The following is a 23,931-nucleotide window of genomic DNA, read 5'->3' on the forward strand; positions in this document are numbered from 1 at the left end:
ACTTGACTGGGTTGTATTTTATTACACTCTTATTATTTCATTTTATATTTACTATTGTACTTATTTGATTATCTCTTTTTGTATTTATTTGTTTTTCTACTCCTCTACTTTAATCTGGCATTTAAATAACCAAAAAGTCTAATATAAGTACATACATAATTAAACTCTTTGAAAAAGTGTACGCTCTATGGCCTATAAAAGCATTGTTTACAAAGTATAACTATACTATAATGTCGCCAAAAAAGCATTGTTGTTGTTTTTTTTTTTTGACCTGGAAACTGGCACCTTTACTTTGTTTGGTGCCATAGATATACTATAAAAAAAAAGTATACATTTGCCGCCATTTTCCCGCGCGTTGGAAAATAAATTGGAAAATTTTTGTGTTTCGTTTAAAATTACGTCGTCGTAGAAAAAGTATTGTATGCAACGTTGTATAACTAGGTCAAAAAATGCTCGTGGCGTCTCTTATTGCGATGTTCGCCAAGGCTCACATCGCAACTCACGCCACTCGCATTTTTTGACCCTTCTTATACAACTGTTGCATAAAATACTATTATGGGTTTATTGCCTCAATAAAGAAATGTTATTATTATTATATTATTATTTACAGAACCATCTGTTTGTTTTTAGATGAACATAGTCTAGAAAGTCACTCATTTGAATGGAGAACATCAGAATTTACGCAAATCATACACACATGCACATGACTACAGTTCTTCTACAGGATTACATACAATTTTTTGTTTCATTCAAGAATATCCAGTAGTTTAAAAGTTGAAGGTTTATAAGTGTCTGAATTTGCTATTAATTTTGAATTTTTAGCTTAGTTACAGCTACTTGATGTTTTTCTGTAGCTGTGCTGTAGGTAGATACGAGAGGTTTTTTTTAACGTGTACGGTCACGAGCATTAATATGTCACTTTGGTACCATGCCACATTAACTTTTTTGACAAATTGAACTGTAAGTCTCACTAAATGTCAAATATGTTAGTGCGACAGAGTCCTAAAGTGGGTACATTATATTGCTCATGACTGTACTGTAGGCTGAAAATGGTTTTCATCAACCTGGTATGCACAAACGGGATTTTAGGGTTTTATTTATTTAACAGTTTATTGTACATTTTTGAATTGCTGACATTCTTCACTCTAACATCAATCATGAATTAAAATACGTTAAAAACTTGTTGTATAAAATCAAACTTAATTGTTACTTAAAAAAACATAGGCAAAACTTATTTTTAACTTTATAGCCCAATACTCTGTTTAATTTGATGCAAAAATAGTTCTGACTATTCTTAGTCTTAGAAAGAAAACAGTTTTAGCAATGACACATACATACATATATATATACTCACGCCAATTTCCCACCGGGGTAAGCAGACTATGGAATTCCGTTTGCCAAGATCCTTTCACTCTTGCTTCCTCCACATTCATCAATCATTTCATACACGCACGCCGGTTCCAGAGTAGATCGTACTGAACCTTTTCTAGGTCAATGTACATCGTTTTAGGTCTACCTCTGCCAGCCTTACAACCTTTCGTAATCCACCAATGACACCTTTTCACTATTGTCACTATTTCAACTTTTTATTTCGTAATTCCGATTGCTTTAGATTTACCGTCTTACCAATAAAATAAAAACAAACAAGTGAATATTTGACAGCCAAACAAAATTGAATCAATTTTGACAGTCAAGCACACGTTCGCTGCAGCGTCTACCGATAGTTGAAAAAAATACCAAATAGACGACTATACGTATAGTTAGTCACTATCGATACAATCGATCTTTCCTTTCCTTTTCGGCGGCGGATAAGCAAATGACAAGTATAACTTAAAGTAAAATTAGGAGGTGTCTGCAGGAATCGGGGCCAGTAACTAACTATCGATAGTATTGATCTAAATGAGCCATCGTTAGTTCGGCATAGCCAATTTTTTTATTGGTAAGGCACTAGATATACGTATTTGAAAACGATAACTTAACAATTACTTTTAAAACGATTTTTGCATCAAACTGGGTGACATGAGTTTAGGACACGACTGGGACCTGTGGCAGAATATGTACGATGACCTTTCTCTTCTGATCGTAGGTGAATCCGTTGATTTTGAATATTTTGCTGTCGTAGAACGGTTTCAGATCTGTGATGTTGATTTGGCGGGCTTTTTCCACGAGGTCGCGCTCGGATATTTCGATGGTGGACTGCGAGTGGCTGTGGAGACCGCGCATGTACGCCAGCTGGTCCATTGTCAACTGGCGCAGGATGTAATACAGCAGTTCACTGTGATCCTTCTTATACGATAGATATTTCTGGAATGTCTGTGAAGTAAAACAAACCAGAGTTAAAACGACGAGAGGACAGACTAAATGTTCTTTTTTTTTAAGATTACATACATATTGATTATATTTAAGTTCCGCCAAAGTATAAAATAGTTTGTTGGCAGAGCAACATAACTCCCATGTTTAAACTTATATGTTAATATTTATATCTACTAAGATTACAACGAATTAATATTACAATAAGTATAGACCAGTGTAGGTACTTGCTGCCTAGCCTTACAATTAGATGTAACTTTTGCATGCATACTTTTTTAAGATTACATTTGAATACATTTATAGACACACTATTCTTTACTACAGTCAATCTCATTGAATATTTTTGGTACTAAATATTTCCGTTGTCTATCACCATATTAAGTACTCTTAGTGCAAGATGAACTAAGTATCCACACCTCACAGAAGATCGCGCAGAGAAATCAGTAATCATTTATTCGCTTAGGATAGGTAAGTACAGAGTCACAATATGGTATAAGTCAATGTTATCTCTGGTTGGAATCTCTCCTTCTTGTTCGAGTGGGAATCTGTTGTCCCAGGAGGGAATAACAGGATTAAATAAAGAAGAAAGCACATGATAATCATTTAAAAGCCAACGCTGGGGTCGGTCTGTTTGTTTCTGGACTTGAACCTGTGTGCTTACAGAGTCAGCGGTCTTTCAACTTCTAGTAGATTTTGTTATTACCTGTCTCATAGCTCGCATGACGCTGTACTTCTGGGTGTCGATGAAGCTCTCGAGCATGGTCCTGATCGCCATGTTGACGTCCTCTTCGTTCACTTGTGACCGCAAATGTATACGGGCGTGGGCCTCGCTCATGCGTATTACTGTCGAGCAAATATATAAAAAAATAAATGAATAAATTAAATTTTGAAGAATTGAATTAAATTTTAAGGAATTGAAGGAGAATTAAGGAGCTCGGTGGCGCAGCGGTAAACGCGCTCGGTCTGCTATTGTTGAAGTTAAGCAACTTTCGCAAAGGCCAGTCATATGATGGGTGACCACAAAAAAAAACAAAGTTTTCATCTTCTGAGCTTGAGCTCCTCTGTGCTTCTGAAGGCACGTTAAGCCGTTGGTCCCGGCTGCATTAGCAGTCGTTAATAACCATCAATCCGCACTGGGCCCGCGTGATGGTTTAAGGCCCGATCTCCCTATCCATCCATAGGGAAGGCCCGTGCCCCAGCAGTGGGGACGTTAATGGGCTGATGATGATGATGATGAAATTAAATTTAGAAGCCGGTCTACAATGCTATGAATTTTGTTTTTTTTTTTTACAAAAAAAGAGAGAAGCGAAAGTGGTATCGGAATTCCGCCTACTAAATATAACTTATGTCCCACGTGCTACGCCTATCTTAGGTATGTAACAGCCTCAATGGTCAGAACATTAGGCTCACTATCTGGAGGTCCGGGTTCGATTCCTGATGGGGACATTGACCAGATCACTTTGTAAGACTGTCCTTTGTTTGGTAAGGACTTGCAAGCTTGAATCACCTGTTCGCCCGAAAAGTAAGATGATTCCGTGCTTCGGAGGGCACGTTGGTCCCGGCTCATCATCATCTCCCTAGCATTATCCCGTTTCTCGCAGGGTGTGATTACCTGACCTGAAGATTTGACAGGTCCGGTTTTTTACAGAAGCACGTTGGTCCCGGCTATTAGCCATAAAACGCCTCCACCAACTGCCTGGATTGGATGAATTGGTTAATCTAATAGCCGTTAGGTGAAAAACTCACCAGATTCAATGTGTCGCACTGTGATGGGCAGACTCCCAGTCGCCAAGGATTCCTGTCGCAGTTGACTGTACATTTTGGCCACTTTATCTTGATCCATGTTCTGTTGACAGTGTAATATAATTGAGATGCGGGAAAACCGTCTATTCGGCCAATATCATAGTCGGTGATTAGTCGGCGAAACGGCCGACTAGTCGGCTTTGAATATGTTAACTTAAAAATGCATTTATTTAATTAATATTTACGACAATCAGATTTAACACGACAAAGTACGAACATCAGTCAAAAATCATCGATAACTATTTTTGTCCAAAATAAATAGCTTCTGAGACTTGTTATTCTTCAAAGTTGAATGTGTTTCGGAAGGCACGTTAAGCCGTTGGTCCCGGTTATTACTTACTGATGTAAAACGTAGTCGTTACTGAGTCATGTCAGGGGTTTACGGCGGCTCAATAATAACCCTGACACCAGAGTTGATGGTGTTGGTAATCCATCTCACAACCTTTTCTTTTTGAATGATTTATGAATTTGAATCAAGAATTACGTATCAAAACGTACACTAATTAATACAATATTTACCTGCAACTTAGGGTGTATATTCTCCCTGGCGTAGACGATGTATTTCTTGAGCATGTCCTGTGGTAGAATGAATTCGGGGTCCGGCCCCGTGCTATCCTCGACGTTGATGCCGCGCTTTGAAGGGTGGTGCCGAATATGGGAGTTCACCACGAACCTACGAAACGTACACGACATGTTAACAATTTTCTTATTTATTTATTAAGTACTACTACATCATATATATAAAACATTAACAACTAAGACAATTACTGAAATTAAGACTTATATATATGACGATTACAGTGTACGGTCACGAGCATTAATATGTATACACTTTGGTACCATGTCACATTAACTTTTTTGACCAATTGAACTGTAAGTCTCACTAAATGTCAAATATGTTAGTGCGACAGAGTCCTAAAGTGGGTACATTATATTGCTCATGACTGTACATAGCATCTACAAGTTAGTGATTAAATTAACAAAGCATTCTCTATTTACCCTTAACTGACAAAAATGAATAAAATATGAAATTAAAGTAGAATAAATTAAAATTAAAAATAATAAGAATTTACTTATTACTTACTAGATAGTTTAGAATTTGGACTTAAGTATTTTTAGGACATTTCTCACGAAACTTGAATGAGTGTCATGGGAACACATCAAGGTTTTCTAACGGCCTCTGCTCCAGTGGTTGAGCGGCTCACGATTCGGTCCCGGGTTCGAATGTCCCTAATCCCGAATCGTCCTAAGTTTGGTTAGGACATTACAGGCTGATCACCTGATTGTCCGTAAGTAATATGATCCGTGCTTCGGAAGGCACGTTAAGCTGTTGGTCTCGGTTACTACTTACTGACGTAAGTAAGAAGTCGTTAGATTAGCCATGTAAGGGGCCTTTGGCGGCTCTATAGTAACCCTGACACCAGGGTTGATGGGATTGGTAATCCATCTCACAACCCCCAGGATAGAAGAACATCAGAAGAAAGGGGTTGCAATAGTCCCCGAAAGTAATATGATCCGTGCTTCGGAAGGCACGTTAAGCTGTTGGTCTCGGTTGCTACTTACTGATATAAGTAAGTAGTCATTACATGAGCCATGTAAGGGGCCTTTGGCGGCTCAATAGTAACTATGGCATCAGGGTTACTGAGGTTGGTTATCCACCTCGCAACTCAGAGTTACTTACTTGGCGAGGTGCGTGTCCTGCATGGGGTCGGCTTCGTCCCTGACCACACAAAGCACGTCGAAACGCGAGAGTATGGGCTCCGAAAGGTTCACGTTCTCAGAGAACGTCAGCGACGCGTCGTACCGGCCGCCGATGGGATTCGCCGCTGCTATTATTGAGCACCTGACAAACAACATAACATAATTAAACCACATAATAATGGGTTCTTTCCGCGTTTGAAATAGGGTTATGAGAATCCCGAACCCGAAGAACCCGAACCCGTTATTATGTGTTTTAATTATGATAATAACCGCGTAGACTTAAAACAACATAACCTAAGCTATAAGTCGCAACAGAGAGAGGCGCGTGTACGATAATGTCAATGTAGTGCGCTGCCTTACCTGGCGTGGAGCGAGGTGACGATACCAGCCTTAGATATGGAGATGGACTGTTGTTCCATGGCCTCGTGGATGGAGGTGCGGTCCTGGTCGTTCATCTTGTCGAACTCGTCAATGAGACATACGCCGCGGTCCGCCAGAACAAGAGCGCCTGCTTCCAGCGTCCAATCCCTGGTCATAGACAATATTCATTGTTTTAAGTTTACGCGGTTATTATCATAATTAAAGCACATAATAACGGGTTTTTACCGCGTTTAAATGGGGATATGAGACTCCCGATATTTCGACACTGTTGCAAGTGCCATGATCACGGGATGACTGATGAGATTGGAGTGGAGTAGGTAGATCCATAATTTTTTACGGGCAACAGTGTCGAAATATCGGGAGTCTCATATCCCCATTTAAACGCGGTAAGAACCCGTTATTATGTGCTTTAATTATCATAGACAATATTGTTTAGAAAAAAAAAGAAAAAAATATCAATAAAAAATGTCAATGTGCTCCTGTGGTTCATCGGCTTGCTTCTCAAACGGGGAACGCCGGTTCGAACGCCGATACCGGACTTGCACCAATGAGTTTTTAATTTATCCTTAAGTGCAGTTATCTAACACACTTGGCTCGACCATTACAGACCGTTGGTCTTTTTGGTGTAACAGTTAGCTTGGTGAGGTGTCGTCTTGCAATGGATGTACCTATCATTACCCCAGTAGGGATATAGTCGTGAGCTCATGTGATGTTATATTGAAAATTTCAATAACTAGCTTCGCTAACAACATAAGTTAACAACTGCATGAAAAGCAAAATATTCAAATTAGTATCTTATAAGAGCATAACGTTTCAATTAAAAATATAAAAAATACCTTACATACCCAATTGCAAAGGTTTACGTAACACGGGGATTATTACGTGAACCGAACTGTGTTTTTCCAACTCGTTATAATCTGGGAGTCTTCAAGGCTACAGTGTATAGGCATTTGCTAGGTAAGCGTGATCCACTCTAGACCACATCGTTACTTACCATCAGGTGAGATTGTGGTTATGCGCGAGCCTATATTATTATAAAAAAAATGTTTGAGAACAGGATAGACTGACCTGGTAGTGGGGTTCTTCCTCACGTACGCTGTCAGACCCACAGCACTGGCGCCTTGCCCGGTAGTGAACACTGCCCTCGGAGCGATCTACACATTGACACAATAATTAACACACATAATAACGGGTTCTTACCGCGTTTAAAGCAGGGATATGAGACTCCCGATATTTAAACGCGGTAAGAACCCGTTATTATGTGTTTTAATTATGATAATAACCGCGTAAACTTAAAACATTGACACAATAAGTTAGTGACTTTCTGGTACCTATTATGGCGGAAAAACATGTATATTCATTTCATTCTAACATTTTCATGCGACGGAAAATTCCACTTAATATTAACTCAGAATCATCCCTCTCAGTTTTCGACACGGTGTCACTCACACCACACCTATTTGTACTGGAAAGGCTACTTGTACGAGATGACACCCCGGACACTTCATACAAAAAAACCTCGTTTTACACAGACACTACATTGACGTTACCGTATACGCGCATCTGTGTGTGACGTATGACGCCATACGATTGAAGTCTAAAATAAGACCGAGGGGACTGAGGTAATCCTAGCTCGGCCGATAGTGGGGAGCAGAGAGTTGCCGTTCTATACGTATTATTCCTTATTTTATGACGAGGTATAAGTGACATCGGAACGAAGAGTTTAGGGGATGATTCAGATCATGATTCTGAGTGGAATTTGCCAAAAAAATGGTGAATGACAGCACATTTTTAGAACTGTTAGACTAAATTGTGTACCAGAATACATAATTACACACGCCTGTTAAGGCTAGACAAAAAACCAACATTTATATTCAAATTCAAAAATATCTTTATTCAGTAGGTAACATAGTTACACTTTGAATCGTCAATTTATACATAACGAACGTCTCATCCGCCTAAAACTCTGCTCTCACAACCTGTCTAGCCGGGGAAAAGAAGCTGCAAGAAAAACCTCGGCAAAGGGCCCTAGACGTTCTTTAAAAAAAAATCGAACAAAGCCTACCTTACCTTTCTTTTCCCTTTAATGCTTGCATAATTGACAAAAGAAAGTGTATTAGGGTTCGAAAATACAATGTCCTTATCAGTAATATTATGTAGCTGGCAGCAGAAGACCGCTCACAGTGACGAGGCTTGCTGCAGCCAATGTCTAGCAGTGGAAGAGTTCCTGATGATTATATCATCAGCTCCTTGTTATTTGAGATTTGACAGGTCCGGTTTTTTACAGAAGCGACTGCCTATTTGACCTTCCAACCAGAAGGTTAAACCAGTCCAATACAGGTTAGGTCACCTCGGGAATGTGGGTTTCCTCACGATGTTTTCGAAAAATTTGAAAATCTGGTGGTTTAGGTCCATGCTGGGTTTCGAACCTGGAACGTCACAGTCAGAGTCAAGCGTTCTTCCAACCAGGCTACCACAGCTTGATGATGATGCTAATATAATCTATGATTTAATACCTTTTCTGTGTACTTCAGAAACTGAGACTTGGCTGTTCCTGGGTCTCCACATATCAGCACATTGATATCTCCTCTAACTTTGTGTTTGTCGCCTAAAAATATTCAAACTTGTTATTATTGTATTGAGATTCTTATATTCTTCTTCTTATTGTGTGGGTTGAGGGTGGAATACCAGCCAAACTCCCCTGACATGGCTCATGTAACGATTACTCATTTACATCAGTAAATAGTAACCGAGACCAATGGCTTAACGTGTCTGCCGAAGCACGGATCATCTTACTTTTGGACAATCAGGTGATCAGCCTGTAATGTCCTAACCAAAATAGGGATCACACAGTGTTTTTTGTGATATGTCCCCACCGGGATTCGAACCCGGGGCCTCCGGATCCCAACCACTGGACCACAGAGGTCGTTAGATTCTTATACGATGTACATACATACATAAACTCACGACCTCCGTATCGGGATAAGGATAAGCAGGGCTATAAAATATTGAAAGACAATTTGCAGACACTGTTAATACAAAGTCCATCTTGGATATGATGAACCTTATCGTGACAAGGGATGGCCTATCGCCCATAACAATTGTACATCATGTTAGAAAGGGCACAATTCCTCTGTCGGATTTTACGACATGCCCGGCAAGACAAGCAGCTGAACGTGTTTTCTGTTTTTTATTCCTTTCAATTAATTGGGTAGTCCTAGGTCAAAAATAAAATATAAAATTCTGTTTACTAAATAAAGACAGATTTTGAAACTGACGAAAAACATTTTCTTTCTTCTGTTTAACTTGTTTATGAATTTTAATCACGTAAAACGTAATGTCCGACATTTTACTACTTACTGATGTAAGTACGTAGTCGTTACATGAGCCATGTCAGGGGCCTTTGGCGGCTCTATAGTAATCCTGACACCAGGGTTGATGAGGTTGGTAATTCACCTCACAACCCACAGACGCCTAATAGACAGCCTACCTGGATTTTTGGGCTCCCCGCCGAACAAGGCGAGAGCAAGCCCCCGCTTGATGTAATCGTGGCCATAGATAGAGGGCGCGATACTCTGTACGATCCTCTCACCAATCCGCGGGTCTTTGGAGAGCTTCACAATATTCGCCACGTCCTCATCAGTCAAAGATTCCACTATGTGCTTACAGTCTTTCACCACTATGTAGTTTGCCATGATCACTGTTGCGAACACAGGGAAGCCCTGGAAATATAACACATAACATAGAAACAAGTCTTTATACCTGAAGGGTGAGCTGTATGGGTATGATACATCCACTCGTCGCCAGCTATGTTTAAGTCACATGTAACAGGGGTCGAACCAATGGAGTAGAAGAAAGAGTTTGGAAGGGCTATACTCCAACAATAGTTCATACTCCAACTTTGCACTCCACTCGACAAACTATACGACACACGGACCTCCTCCGAAATATATTAAAAGGTCGTCTGTATTATAAAAAATGCTTATTTCTCCACTTAAAACACAAAACAAAACAAAATTTCTTAGTTGGCTAACATTGTGATACAAGTGTATTTTAAGGGAGCTGGTGCTTGTAAAAGGATTTCCCTTGTACTACAAACCCTTGTCTGTATTACAACCTGCAGGGCAATAAGTTAAATAAACGACTACCCTGCCAGATCTCTCTATATCACAGGAAATCTAAAAACCTTGATGATGATCGATTATTTACCAAAAAACTTTTGTATGCAGTATTTTACGAAAAGTTATAATAAAATTGCAGCTTATCACACAAAATATACATTGCTGGTAAATTGGCTCGAATTTGACAAGCAGTAGAGCTATCGTAGTTATCTGTTTGCAGGAGTAGTAGTAAAAGAGAGTGGGGTTGAACCGGCGATAGCGGTCTTCATACAAAATACGCGCTAGGGACTTTCCAACCCCTTTCTTCAATTCCGTGGTTGAGCCCATTGCCACGTATTTTATTTTTCCTCTTCTCAAAATTGCAGTGTTCTAGATCAAACTACTTCTCTGGGCTCAAACTACTTCCATATTTATCTATTTATAAAGTGCAGCAACATCATATACATTGAAACATTTTTACATACCAGATCTAAATGGGTTCAGAGTTTTAAGTGTGAAAGTTGAAAGACAGAGTTTTGCATTTATAATAATATACATATTAGTGTAACATCATAGAAGGAAAGCTGGAAGGAAAGAGAGGAAGGGGAAGACCAAGAAGAGCTTACATGGAACAGATTAAAGAAAAGGTTAACGTCGTGTCTTATAGGGAAGTCAAGGAATTGGCCTTTGATAGACTGGAATGGAAAATGCTACACCGACAAGAGCGTGGCTCTTAAATTGATGATGATGACATATTAGTGTATATTTAGTTCTACTGCGGCTCAAAAACACCAGGGTTGATGAGGTCGGTAATCCGACAACCCACGCGATAGAAGAGCTATGGATTAAAAAGCTGACCTGTTCAGTATTGAGTGAGCCATCATAGTTGTTGGAGTATATGCCCGTAAGGTCGATTTCATCGCCAGGCTTGCATCGGTCGCAGAGGTCGGCCAGCAAGATGACGTCTTTGCTGCGGGGGATGCGGCCGGCTGGGATGCGCCCGGGAGACTCTTGGATCGTCACCTTCTGATAGTTACGGTACACCGTTTGCTCCATGTTCACCTGCGACACATTTATGGTTATAAACGCAGCCTGGACACTTCATACAAAAATTCTACACAAATACACATTGATGTTATCGTATACGCGCAACTGTGTGTGACGGCTGACGCCGATACGATTGAAGACTCAGACGTTGGTGAGCTTTTTTTTGACGTGACTTATTGTAGATTTGCCGCAGATGGCATTAACTACTTGGCCGGACAAATGGGGAGCGCTGAAGGCTCTCACCCGGTTCAACGTTTAAGACAACAGGCCTGAGGGTGCCCAGTTGGGCGCGAACCTCAGCTCAGGGCGTCGTCTGAGAGAAAAAATATTGGAAGAAAAAATCAGCCCTAGCGGGTCGATAGCGATAAGCGCTGATTGAGGGAAATCGTCGACCACGCCGGCGGGGTTGGTATTATTCCTTATTTTATGTTATAAGTTCATAAATAACAAGTACAATCGTCAATAAAAAAAATCAAGTAAATGGAAGTTGAAGAAATCTTTTTCTAATCCTATCCCCTGTTAGGACGTAGGGCTCAAATAACAGATTTCCACTCCATGCAATCCACCTTGAGATAAAGAAATAATAATAATGTTAAAATTCAAACAAGATAATGCCCAGTTTGGGAAAGTTAGAATAATTTGTCCAAACTAGCAAGTTTGCATCCAAATTTTTATGGCTGTTACCTGGTAGTGGTAGCCTGGAAGAAATTGCTTCAGAACAGTAAGGGCGCTCATTTGTGTTGTTGTTATTTGTTTTATAAATGTATGTTCTGTTTGTGTGCAATAAAGTATATTTGATTTAATTTAGAATAATTTGTGTGTAATAAAATTGCTAAAAACATAATTACCATGAAGGGCCCAGAACTTTGACATTCAGGACACGAACCAGGCTTGACTTCGGAGCTCTGTGACTGTACAAACGGTCCCAATATGTAGCCACATCTGTTACAGTCGTATTTGACCACTGACAACTGGGGCAGCACACCAGTAGTGGCTGTTACCACACCGACCGTTCTCACTAGCTGGTTCAAGTGCAGCTTTCTAAAAGTCCTCAGTTCCTCTATCAGGGGCAAATCTGATATGCGGACGTGGATCTCAGCTGTGATACGCTCATAACTTGGGAATATTTGCTGAACAATCTCCAAAGCTACTTCATCAAAGATCTGTAGCATCTGGAACGGCGCTTCAGGAAGGAAGTATGCTAGAACCTGCTCCCTTCTAGCAATTATGTTGAATTCCACATGGAACGAAGATTGATTGAGTTCACACATGCGTCTTATGCGGTCCTTGTACACATACTGGCCTTTGCTGTTGGTGTATGTACGGAGGAAGTTTTTGAATCTGCAAGATATATGCATTTATTGAATCACTAGGTATCAATTTTGCGTTTTTACTTCTAATACTAGTATAATAGCGTATCAATTCATCTACGAGAGCAATATTGCTATTGCTTTTTTAGATGAATTGCTTCAATGTGGCCTTTTTAACTCCCCTGGGGTTAGTTGAATGTAATTTATTTTCAACATAATTTCAATTTCGAATGCTGATTTGAGTTGACAAGTCACCATCTTGTCGGTAAACTTCGCGGCCAATAAAAATATTCAATATAAAATAAAAATATTCGCGGCAATAAAAGTAAAAGTCCTTTGAAAACGTTACCTGTTGGCGATCTCTGTTCTTGGGCCTAAGAGGCAGACCCACTCCTTGACCGAGTAGCCCTTTGTGTCTTCCAGGTTTTCAATGCTCTCAATACCTTCTTCAACCTGCTCCTCGCCTCCCACAGCCGCCTTCTCCGCCACTCGACGGCGCTTAGCCCTCGAGAATTCTTCCGATTCTTCATCAGAATGATCTGGACATCACAAAATGTATACATAAGATCACGCCTATCTCCCGTTGGGGTAGGCAGTGACCATGGAATTCCACTTACAACATTCCAAACATTCTCACCAAAGACTTCATGCATGTACAGCAGTTTAAAGTATTTTCGACCTGGCCTTTCATTTGATTGTAGCATTTTAATAATTTGGTTAATAAGGTCTGTGTTCAGCATTGGGACGTATATAGGCTGTGTATATACATGTTAAATTCAAACATATCTTTATTTACTTAATATATTTATTATATTTTTATATTTAATATATTTGGCTAAGTTGTTATTATCCGTTGGGAACAGGCGCTGCATGCTGAGATACAGGTTTATTTTTATTTTGGTTTCACCTAGTTTGGCTGCAGAGGCTTATTACCTTACCTGTTATAAATATGTTATTAGCCTATGAAACAATGTATTGCACTGTACTATACTTTATATGAACTTTATAATATAGTTACACTTTGAATCGTCATTTTTACGACCGGCTCATCCGCCGAAAACTACATCACATGCAGCTTCTCACAACATGTATAGCCGGGGAAAAGAAGAGCCAAACCTTGGTACAGGGCCCTAGACGTTCTTTAAAATTATGCATGTCTGTTATGGTAAATAAGGAAGATTGAAATGTAGTTTGTGTGAAGCATTGTATTTAGATGTTTATATTACAACATCATAATCAACTGCTCATTAATTACAAAAATGAAACTAATCATAAAAAAGGAATAACAACAAAATACGTGTATATTTGATTTGCAATGATACAAAATTCAATTTGTAGCTGTACCTTACGCGGGGACTGTCATAGGGCAGTTAAAAGTAAATGTAAAAATATTTTTACTTGATTACAGTTATTAAGGAGTTCACAGATGCATAATATAGTGAAATCTGGTTAAGTGCGACTTGGATAAATGAGGAACCTCTGTAACTGTCATCAGTAAGTGTCGAGACCTTGCTAGGTCTCTATTATCTGAGGATAAAATGAATAACTTTATCTGGGATTAGATCCTTAGGAATGTAAATTACCCCTTTTACTAACTCTTATTTTAAGAAAACAAGGTAAAAAAACTTGCAATATATGTTTTGAAGCTGACCTTTGTAACACTAACCTAATTTAACTGGGACTAACTACCTATTTTACTGAATATGTAACTGAAATTATTACTACTTCTACCTTTATTAATGGGACCTTCTGTAACTGAGACATGTATTACCTGTATTAGAGACACTGGGTAAGTGAAATAGCTCTAAGTGAGACAAACTTACCTAGAAATTCCTGTTATTCAGGTTTCACTATATTGAACATTCTCTACAGAGCATTTGCTCTATTAGATAATAATTCTTTATAAATTGTTTCCCTGCATCTTACCATAGAAGAGACCACGGTCATCCCTCCGCATGCGCCCTTCGTCACGATCGCGGCGGCGTAGTTCCTGCTCTGCAGCCACCCGATCTTCAATAGACATTGGATCATAGTCGTCTTCATCTAAATCTTCATCATCATAGCGATCCAGTCCTGGCAAGGGACGATAGTCCCTAAAGAAAACATAAAATATAAATAAAATACCCATTGTCTTTTTTAATCCCTCATAAGTCTTGGCAAAACCAACAAAATGAAAAATCTTATGCTAGAAAGCAAAGTTTTAAGGGTTAAGGAGAAGAGAAACATTCTTTTAATCAACAAAAGGAGAAAATACCAGGCATGTGCAAGTCCTACTCACACACACACTAACACAGTTGACTGGACCACTATAGGCGGCGATACAGTTCACCATCTATTATGTTGGTATAATAGAAAGCTCGGTGAGGTGTGGCAGTTACTTCATCTTGTGATGGATATACCTCTGATTACCCCAATTGAATAGTTGTGAACTTATGTGATTAATTCACTTCACAGTCAGCAAGAAATATTCTTGTTTGAAGCTTCATTTAGTTGTCGAAAGGCATACAAAAAGATTTGAAAGAGGTTTTTTCATGTTTTTTACATTTGTAAGATCTTGTACCTAATTTTGTTAATATATTTCATCTAAACATCTTCCATTATCTTAAAACATAAAGCGAATTTTCCAGAATAGGGTAACTTACGCTTCCATATTATCATTGAAGAGTTCTTCCCCATCATCTTCTTCCTCATCCATAGAGTCGGGCAATATCTCGCCTTCATCTTCAAACATTTCATACTGGCGGGCTGGTGAAGTCTGTCTGGAGTGTGCGTCACGCTCCGACGGCGTGTCAGGTGCCGGTGAACTCTGAACACAAAATGGCATAAAAATATCGTATCATTAGGTATAGGTGTATATGCCTCTTCCTTGAAATTACTTTTTCTGCAGATAGCGATTTGCGACATCCTAATCTAACCAAGTGTTCTGTCTGCACTGGAAGAGAATAATAATCCGGTTACGGACATTCATTGTCCGATAGCGAATGTAATTATACGTCTGGGAAACGGCGTTTTAGTAACTAATGTTAAAACGTATGAACGTTATTATTACTAAGTTCGACGCCAAAACGTGTAGTGTAGAAACATACAATATATCATGAAAACAACTTCAATATCACAAGAAAGGTTGTAGGACCTCACGTAATGGTCGACACCGGGAGGCTATAAATATAAAACAAAAGCAGAACAAAATAGGAAACTGAATGGTATAAACAGTACTTACCATTGTTATATTAACAAATTAACTATTATTCTAAACTTTTGCACTGCAACTGATAATTACAAATTTCCAATGAAAGCACGCCGATAGAAAACAAACAGGTTAAGTTTATTCCTACGGTTTACACTTGTCAAAAAGCGCGCGAACTTTGGTCGCACAAGAAACAAAATGGCGTGTTGTTTATGGTTTGGTCTGTTCATTCCATCGACCAATTAGACTATCAATCAATCATCCATCAGTCACCAAACCTTACACCAACGCATAGACTCGATTTTTTTTTAACCCAGCAGTATTTTGATAACAGTGTATCCGGATGGGGTCAAAGTAAAATTTATGAGGGCTTTTTGGCGGGAGGCGGGAACGGGACAGTTGCTTTCTTCATTGAATAATCTAAATAATTAATACGAAGTGGTGTTTTGTGGTTAATGATCGCATTAAGTTAGTCGGAAGACATTCGCGAGTGTTCTTATATTGGAGTATTCAATAAACAAAGTGTATCTGCCTATTTTCGCTTCGTGTCAGGAAGCCGCTTCATAACTCAAAAGTTTATGCGGACTTTTGAGTTAATTCGTTTGGGGTTCGGAGTAGGAGTTTACTCCGAGGGTGGGGGCTTAGGTTTCATCATTATCACCTTTCATCATTTCATTAATCATCAAGAAAAAAAATACGTCAGACATGGCTGTATGGGCATAGTTCCCTTTGCCTTACCCTTCGGGGAAAACCAAACCAAAAAAAAAAAAAAAAGTAAAATTTATGAACGTTTCCTATTCTAACCTAAAAATTATAAGTTCGAAATGTCGTAATGAGAAGTCCTATTTCATTATATTATCTTGAGAAGCAAAACAATGGCTAAGTACATCGCTCAAATAATAGTGTTGGGTACTCAGGTAGTTGGACGTGCGTTCGCGAGAGCTCTAAAACAAGAGATAGCTGCGTCACAAGAAGCTGCAAAGAGAGCTGGTGGAGGACCAGAGGGTTCGAGAAGAGCAGCAGCTAACGCTTCCACAGGTCTTACTTTAGAAGAAGCGATGCAGATTTTGAATATAGAAAAGTTAGAGCCTGAGAAAATACAGAAAAACTACGAACACTTGTTCACTGTCAACGACAAGGCTAAAGGTGGTTCCTTCTATTTACAATCGAAAATCGTCAGAGCCAAAGAGAGAATAGATGTAGAAATGAAGTCAAAAGAACCGAAGCCTGAGCAACCTCAAGTTTAAGACACAGTGTGAGACATTGTTTATATAGCGACTGTACAGCGTAATTATTTTGAATATTTAATCCAGTTGTAGATTATATTGTTTTATATAGAAAATACGTAGTTTTTTTTTGTAAAATACTCCATTTATTAAATAGAAAATGGATACCACAATAGTGACTAGAATACATCAGTCTTCATAATATGTTGATTAACATTGTTACAAAATTGAAAATATTAAGTTTACATAAAGTCGATTATTAGCAATATTGCTGAAGCTTTATAAATAGAAATAAATATTATTTAAGCAATACACATCAATTTTAATGCTAATTCAAACCTTACCAGATATGTAGAAAATTGTATGTTATGCATTATACATCAAAGGTTATATTCTTAAAAATAACTTACGGCTACCTCAGTACATTGAGTTTAAAATGACTAGAATATTAGTAAACAATCTTTAACAGGTCGATACATGATTAAAATTGAATAAGGTAATTATAATTACCTTATTTGTTTTTCCTGACATTTCGGCCACATTGAAGCAACTGCGGTTATTAGAAGACTTACTGGCTAGAATGTATAAAAATGGAGGAATGTATAATGTCTAGCCAACAGCTAAAATAACCATCCATTAATTTATTGCTACTATCCCTGACAAAATATTACCACATTCACTGTGTATGAACCACATATGAGACAATAAATTTGTGCATGTCCCATATGTGGGGCACTGCGGAAAATCCAACAGGGGGCTTTTCAGATTGTTTTCTTGCCATAGTGTGTCTATGTACATAAATTCCAATGTGTTTATTGAAAAATAACATTGCACGTGGGGGGCTGAAGTCTAATTTTCAGTTACACAGTGAACATGTTAATTGTGAGCCACCTCACTCTCATTAACTGATGTGATGGCATCTGGTTCACTGAAAAGTGTCAGCCTTATCATCATTAATTTAAGAGCCATGCTCTTGTCGGTAAAACATTCTCGATTCCTGTCTATCAAAGGCCAAGTCTTTCACTTCCTTATAAGACACAACATTCACTTTCCCTTTAACCTGTTCCATGTAAGCTCTTCTTGGTCTTCCATTTCCTCTCTTTCCTTATAGCTCTCTCTCTTCTTCTCTTTTCGTTTTTAATAAATTTTAAGTGTCTTATTAAGTGTCCAATCATCTTGCCTCTTCTGTCCTTTTTCCTTACTCTTACTAGCACTTCCTCATTAGTAAGTCAGCCTTATATCCTAACAAAAATTGTGGAAGGTCAAAGAGAATTCTTATCCTGTATAAATTATCAACCAATGCAAAGTACTACCAATCCAGTCTTATGGCAAAGTTGAAACTCATTTTACACTAACTTAAATTAGAGGTTAATTTTCAGTCATTATACAATGTTATAAAATCATACTCTACTTTAGTATGACATAATAGTTAACTACAGTTACATTTTAACTTAAATCTTAGAGAAATTATAGTCAGGAGTTTCATTCAGTTTTGTTTTGGTATGTGATTATAGAGATATTGGTTTTTTTCTTATCAAAATCCCTCACTCAAAATCCCCCAAAAAGTGGTACAAAAAAATTTAGTCTATGGCATCTATAATTTCTCTTAAGTTTGAGATAAATTTTCAGTCATTATAGATTTTATTAAATCACACTCTAGTATGACGTAATAGTTTAGCTACAAATTTAAATATTCTTATAATTCACTAACTGCAAACTGGTGCAGGGAATGCCAACATAACTGGAGTTTAGGATGGTTTCACATCCATCAGCACAACAACTTCATAAGGACTACATTCAGACATTCCCAATGTATTGCAGACCCAACCATAAAAACCTTTTTCAAAATCACAGACATCCTTCCACCAATTTGCACCACTAAACGTCAGTTGAACAATCCCAGCATAAATTCCAAGGCCAATTGTGAATATGACAATCAAAAAAGGATATGATAAAATCACAATCGGGGCCAAAAATACTTTTTTAACACAGTTTAACTCTTCAGTTACATGTGTAAAAATATTATACCAAGTCATAGTAGCCATATAAAATGAATATGCAGCTGAAATACATGTCACAAACGGTATGCAAAGTAAGCTAAATAGAAAAATATGAGGACCATTATACAGGGAGCACTTTGATATATCCATTTTGTTGTACTCATCAGCTACAATAGCTGCTTCAATAATTTCAAGCTCCTCTCTGGATATATTAAGTTTAACATCAACATTTTGCCCCTTTTTCTTACCCCTCTTTATTGTGCCAGTCATAGTCAAATAATTATTTTTAGAATTTTCTGTCAGAGAAAATTCTGGAGATATGGAACCTTCAGATTCAACTCTTAAAGCAGTAATTTCTGAATCATTGTTTTCAGTTTCAATAGTTTCTTGGATTATATTGACACGTTTTTTTCTTTTTGCACTATTTTTGAGGCTATCGGTCAATATACCCATTTCAAAACTGTTCTCTGACTGTGTTTGGGATAGGCTGTTCGGTGTAGCTAATGAACTCTCATTTTGGTCAGAGTTAAGTATTTTGCAGCTTTTTAGAATGTCATTTTCACTAGTCTCCATCAAATCTCCATGACTTGAATATCCATCAGAAGAGTTCTCATAAATTGGCGATAGGTCAATGATGTCTCGGCTGTTGTGAACAGTGGCTAATGCTTGGTAGCCATTCTTCTGGACATTTGGGACTTTATCCTGAGAATCAGCAGTGGTTTCATTTATCTCTTCATCATGAACATCGTTGATTATGGGTAGGTTTATTTTCATATTTGACTTCAGACCATCCATTGTAGAGTGTATGATGCCATTCACAACATGCTCTGTTACAGGTGACAGACCGCCTTTGTATTTAGTTGGCAAATCACTTTCTACCGCACCCTGTAATACATTGGAAAAGCTTTATAAGCATTCAATCAATACATAATATAAAGGAAGTCTATCTGTACGATCTGGTTAGCCAGATTAGTCTTGATAATCACTGAAATAATTTGCATGCTATGATCTGCATTTCAGACTGTAGGGTAAGAAGGAAGTTTACTTATCAAATTGACAAACATTCTATATTAACGCATTATAAGTTTAGCTAAATCACATAAATACCTGCACAGTTATTATGTGATCTACGTGACTTGTTATCGTATTAGGTTTCTTGCCATTTCGCTTTTTGGGTAAGATGAATATTGGCTGTTCTACTTTAGCCATAGTAGATGAAAATTCAATAAACGCTGAGTTACAGCGTGTTATACAATTTGGTTAAAAATAACGTAATTCATTAACGCCGTCTTAATAAACAAAGCAAACCAAACTAGAAATGAAAATAATTTCTAGACAGCAAGCTGACATGACAGTAATGTGCGTGCGCGTATCCATTTTTTTTTTACGCGATTTGCAATTGCGCCGTCTTTTTTTTAATTTAATGGCGTGGTTACATGCATGCATGGAATGCACGTTACATGTTAACGATCCGAAGTAGAGATGTGCTCGTTCGTTGCCAAAGCGGAAGTCCGTGTTGCTCTATGTTCGTTGCAATTCAAAGGTTGCACTTCCACTGGGGATGGAATGATGGATATAATATTACTCTTTGACTGGAGATAATCCCGTAATGCCGCAAGCAGATCGATTCGATGTTTTTTATCCTATTTCGTCTTTAGAGAAACGCAAGTTTTAGTGTGCGTCAAGCTAGCGGCCTCAAAAAAAAATGGGCACGAAAAAATAATTTGACCATACCAAAAAATAGTACTCTTATTGAAAAAAATAGTACCTGTTGTAAAAAAATTAGTACCATCACGGTTCTGGATTTATAGCCATGTTTTATTGCACTTGCTAGCTTGACGGTGAGCGAAATTTGGCGAGAGTTAACGACGAGGTCTTTCGCTTTGATTCAAACGCCAAAAAATAGTACCGAAATAGTACTCACCCCCTGCAAAATACCGAAATTAGTACTTCAACGGTTCCAAAGTTATAAAGGCAGTTCTTTGATCCCGCTGGCTTGACGTTTTGAAAATACCTATTATCTAGGGAACGCTTGCATACTTCAGTTTGTAACTAATGTCAATAAACTCGTATGAAATAGTACTCCCTACCATCATAATTTGGACCTGATTCTCTTTGTCAAAAAGTCATTATAACCTATGTCATACATTTATCAAGACAGCTACAGTCGCGAACAAAATTATTACACATGCTCAAGAAGAATGTTGTTAGATTTTAGTATTTTTTCCCCATTTTTGGGTAAAAATTGGTGAAGTGCCAGGGTTGTCAGATGAAAGTAATATCATTGTTGAAACTCTTTGAGTTATTCTACAAATACTGCAAATTGTTTATTAACAAACACTTCGATCCGTAACAAATTGAACATGAAGGTATAAATTATAAAATAAAACAGCAGATTAAAAATGTATTATGATGTATTAAAATCACAGATTGTTTTCAATAAGAACTAGATCCATGCAGCCATTTTCTATTAAAATTTGTGCATATGGGTGTATGCAATAGCAATTTTTTGTAATAGCAACACTCTGAAGTGCAAAGAAATGGTAGGGTAGACCTCCAAAATGGCAATACTGGCGATGGCAATACTTACGAATAAATTGTGAGGTTATGTAATTGTCTACGTGACTGTATCAACAACAAATGTATGGCATAGGCTATGATGATTTTTTAACATATTTCTACAAAGAGAATCGGATCAAAATTATGATGGTAGGGAGTACTATTTCATACGAGTTTATTGACATTAGTTACATACTGAAGTATGCAAGCGTTCCCCAGATAATAGGTATTTTCAAAACGTCAAGCCAGCGGGATCAAAGAACTGCCTTTATAACTTTGGAACCGTTGAAGTACTATTTTCGGTATTTTGCAGGGGGTGAGTACTATTTCGGTACTATTTTTTGGCGTTTAAACCAAAGCGAAAGACCTTGTCGTTAACTCTCACCAAATTTCGCTCACCGTCTAGCTAGCAAGTGCAATAAAACATGGCTATAAATCCAGAACCGTGATGGTACTAATTTTTTTACAACGGGTACTATTTTTTTCAATAAGAGTACTATTTTTTGGTATGGTCAAATTATTTTTTCGTGCCCATTTTTTTTGAGGCCGCTAGCTTGTTTTAATAGCGAAATCGCATGCAAATCCATTAGTAATTCTCAAGATTAGCTCGTAGGACATACTAGTGTTTATATCCTTTTTGGACATACACTAACTAGTGTGTCTCTCACGAGGATACCAATGAATCCTACTGCAAGGAAATTCGAGCTTGCACCCGAGGAACGCAAGTTTCTATATACCTACGTCGCACTGCTGGGCACAGGGCTCCTCTGAAGCAACCAGATAGGTATGGAGGGAATATGCTCCACACAAGCACGCAAGGTTTTCTAGTTTTATCATAAATACCTATATATATTTTTTTACAATATACGCCTAATAATATAAGTATACATGCTTTTCTAATTACTACACAGCTTCCGTGGTCTAGTGGTTAGAGCATTGGGTTCACAATCTCTAGGTCCAGGTTCGATTCCCATCGGGACACTGTCGAAAATAACTTTGTGAGACTGTCCTTCGTATGGCTAGGTCATTGCAGGCTGAATCACCTTGTCGTCCGAAAAAGTAAGATTATTCCGTGCTTCGGAAGGCACATTAAGCCGTTGGTCTTGGGCTACTAGCCCAAATATCTCCACCAACCCACACTGTAGCAGCGTGGTGGATTATGTTCCGTAACCCTTCTGGTTGATTGAGGGGAGGTCTGTGCCCAGCAGTAGGTCTTTACACACTGTAGTCGACCATACCATACTACCAACAAAATTCCCAATACGAAAATAATTACGTTACCTATTCCTCCACGCAACCACGCAACTCGAGAAAATGTTAAGGCGACGTCTAAGATAATATCGATTTTGAGCCAGGTTCGAGGTCTTCCTTAAGGTCGACGGAGTCGAGGAAGGTTCGAGGTAAGATTTTGGGATACGGGTGTCAAGGTTTTGAGAAATGTTACTTTTTATGTATTATTCACATTTTAGGTATAAACGGTACGTAAATAGATTGTAAGAAGCATTGAAAGAACGGAAAAAATATAAATGTTTATTACAAAAACATAATTCATTTTTCGAAGGTAATGTTTGAATATCGAATAAAATAGGTTCTTATTATTAATACAGGGGGTAGGGAGGGTGCTAAAGAGGCCATATTGAAGCAATAAATCTAAGAAAGCAATATTGCTTTTTAGATGAATTGTTTATAAAATAAGTGCGTTAGTACCTTTTTAAACCCCCAGTAGGTATAATATTATGGCCGAAACATTTTTAGGCCCACATAGGTACCAACTTCTGCTGACATGAGTTTACCTACTTGAAACCTACTGCCAAATGGTATATGATAATTATTGTTAATACCGTTAGAAAAATGCAACACAAACATAGTACAATGTGTAGCAAATACCCGCCACAACAATCTTCCCCGACAAGTTTGCCACGTACGGTTATATCAGGTAGTTGTATAATTTTCATTTATAATTATAGGTAGGTACCGAATTCCTGAAATAAAAGAAACACAAGTAGTGAGTTTAAGAATTCAATAGTTAAGTGACGATGCTATCTATTTATCTATAGAGAGGGTCGTTCGGTGAAGCACCAACCTCAGCATCCCTGGTGCAAGATTTATTAATGAGCTGCCAAAAGCCCCTGACAGGGCTCTTGTAACGACTACGCCCTTACATCAGTAAGACAGCAAGTAGTATGGCCGGACCAACGGCATCTTGTTTATCCTGACCAAACTATCTACAATTTAAATTTAAATACTCACAAATCACTAAAGAATTTGTACGTATAGGAAACAGGTTCATTCGTGTGTATCGCGTAT

General features: G+C 38.1%; 3 protein-coding genes across 3 annotated transcripts; 1 reads left to right on the forward strand and 2 right to left on the reverse strand.

The window, feature by feature from the left end:
- Nucleotides 1–553: 553 nt before the first annotated feature.
- Nucleotides 554–15,982, reverse strand: LOC126380300 (DNA replication licensing factor Mcm2). Its single transcript, XM_050029623.1, has 15 exons — nucleotides 15,873–15,982; nucleotides 15,295–15,458; nucleotides 14,579–14,745; nucleotides 13,002–13,191; nucleotides 12,191–12,683; nucleotides 11,154–11,357; nucleotides 9,686–9,917; nucleotides 8,712–8,803; nucleotides 7,264–7,349; nucleotides 6,175–6,342; nucleotides 5,795–5,956; nucleotides 4,633–4,786; nucleotides 4,057–4,156; nucleotides 3,014–3,153; nucleotides 554–2,313 (listed from the first exon to the last, which is right to left on the reverse strand). Exons 1-15 carry the CDS (start codon nucleotides 15,873–15,875, stop codon nucleotides 2,026–2,028), a joined length of 2,643 nt encoding a protein of 880 aa, XP_049885580.1. The 5' UTR covers nucleotides 15,876–15,982; the 3' UTR covers nucleotides 554–2,025.
- A 622-nt stretch (nucleotides 15,983–16,604) lies between these two features.
- LOC126380396 (mitochondrial import inner membrane translocase subunit Tim16) lies at nucleotides 16,605–17,377 on the forward strand. Its single transcript, XM_050029788.1, has one exon. The coding sequence runs from the start codon at nucleotides 16,715–16,717 to the stop codon at nucleotides 17,084–17,086; it is 372 nt and encodes a 123-aa protein (XP_049885745.1). The 5' UTR covers nucleotides 16,605–16,714; the 3' UTR covers nucleotides 17,087–17,377.
- Nucleotides 17,378–17,711: 334 nt separating this feature from the next.
- LOC126380350 (transmembrane protein 169) lies at nucleotides 17,712–20,439 on the reverse strand. Its single transcript, XM_050029719.1, has 2 exons — nucleotides 20,173–20,439; nucleotides 17,712–19,950 (listed from the first exon to the last, which is right to left on the reverse strand). The coding sequence occupies exons 1-2, from the start codon at nucleotides 20,272–20,274 to the stop codon at nucleotides 18,814–18,816; spliced, it is 1,239 nt and encodes a 412-aa protein (XP_049885676.1). The 5' UTR covers nucleotides 20,275–20,439; the 3' UTR covers nucleotides 17,712–18,813.
- Nucleotides 20,440–23,931: the final 3,492 nt, after the last annotated feature.

Source organism: Pectinophora gossypiella, chromosome Z (genome assembly GCF_024362695.1).
Source record: "Pectinophora gossypiella chromosome Z, ilPecGoss1.1, whole genome shotgun sequence".
In the NCBI taxonomy this organism is placed as follows: domain Eukaryota; kingdom Metazoa; phylum Arthropoda; class Insecta; order Lepidoptera; family Gelechiidae; genus Pectinophora; species Pectinophora gossypiella.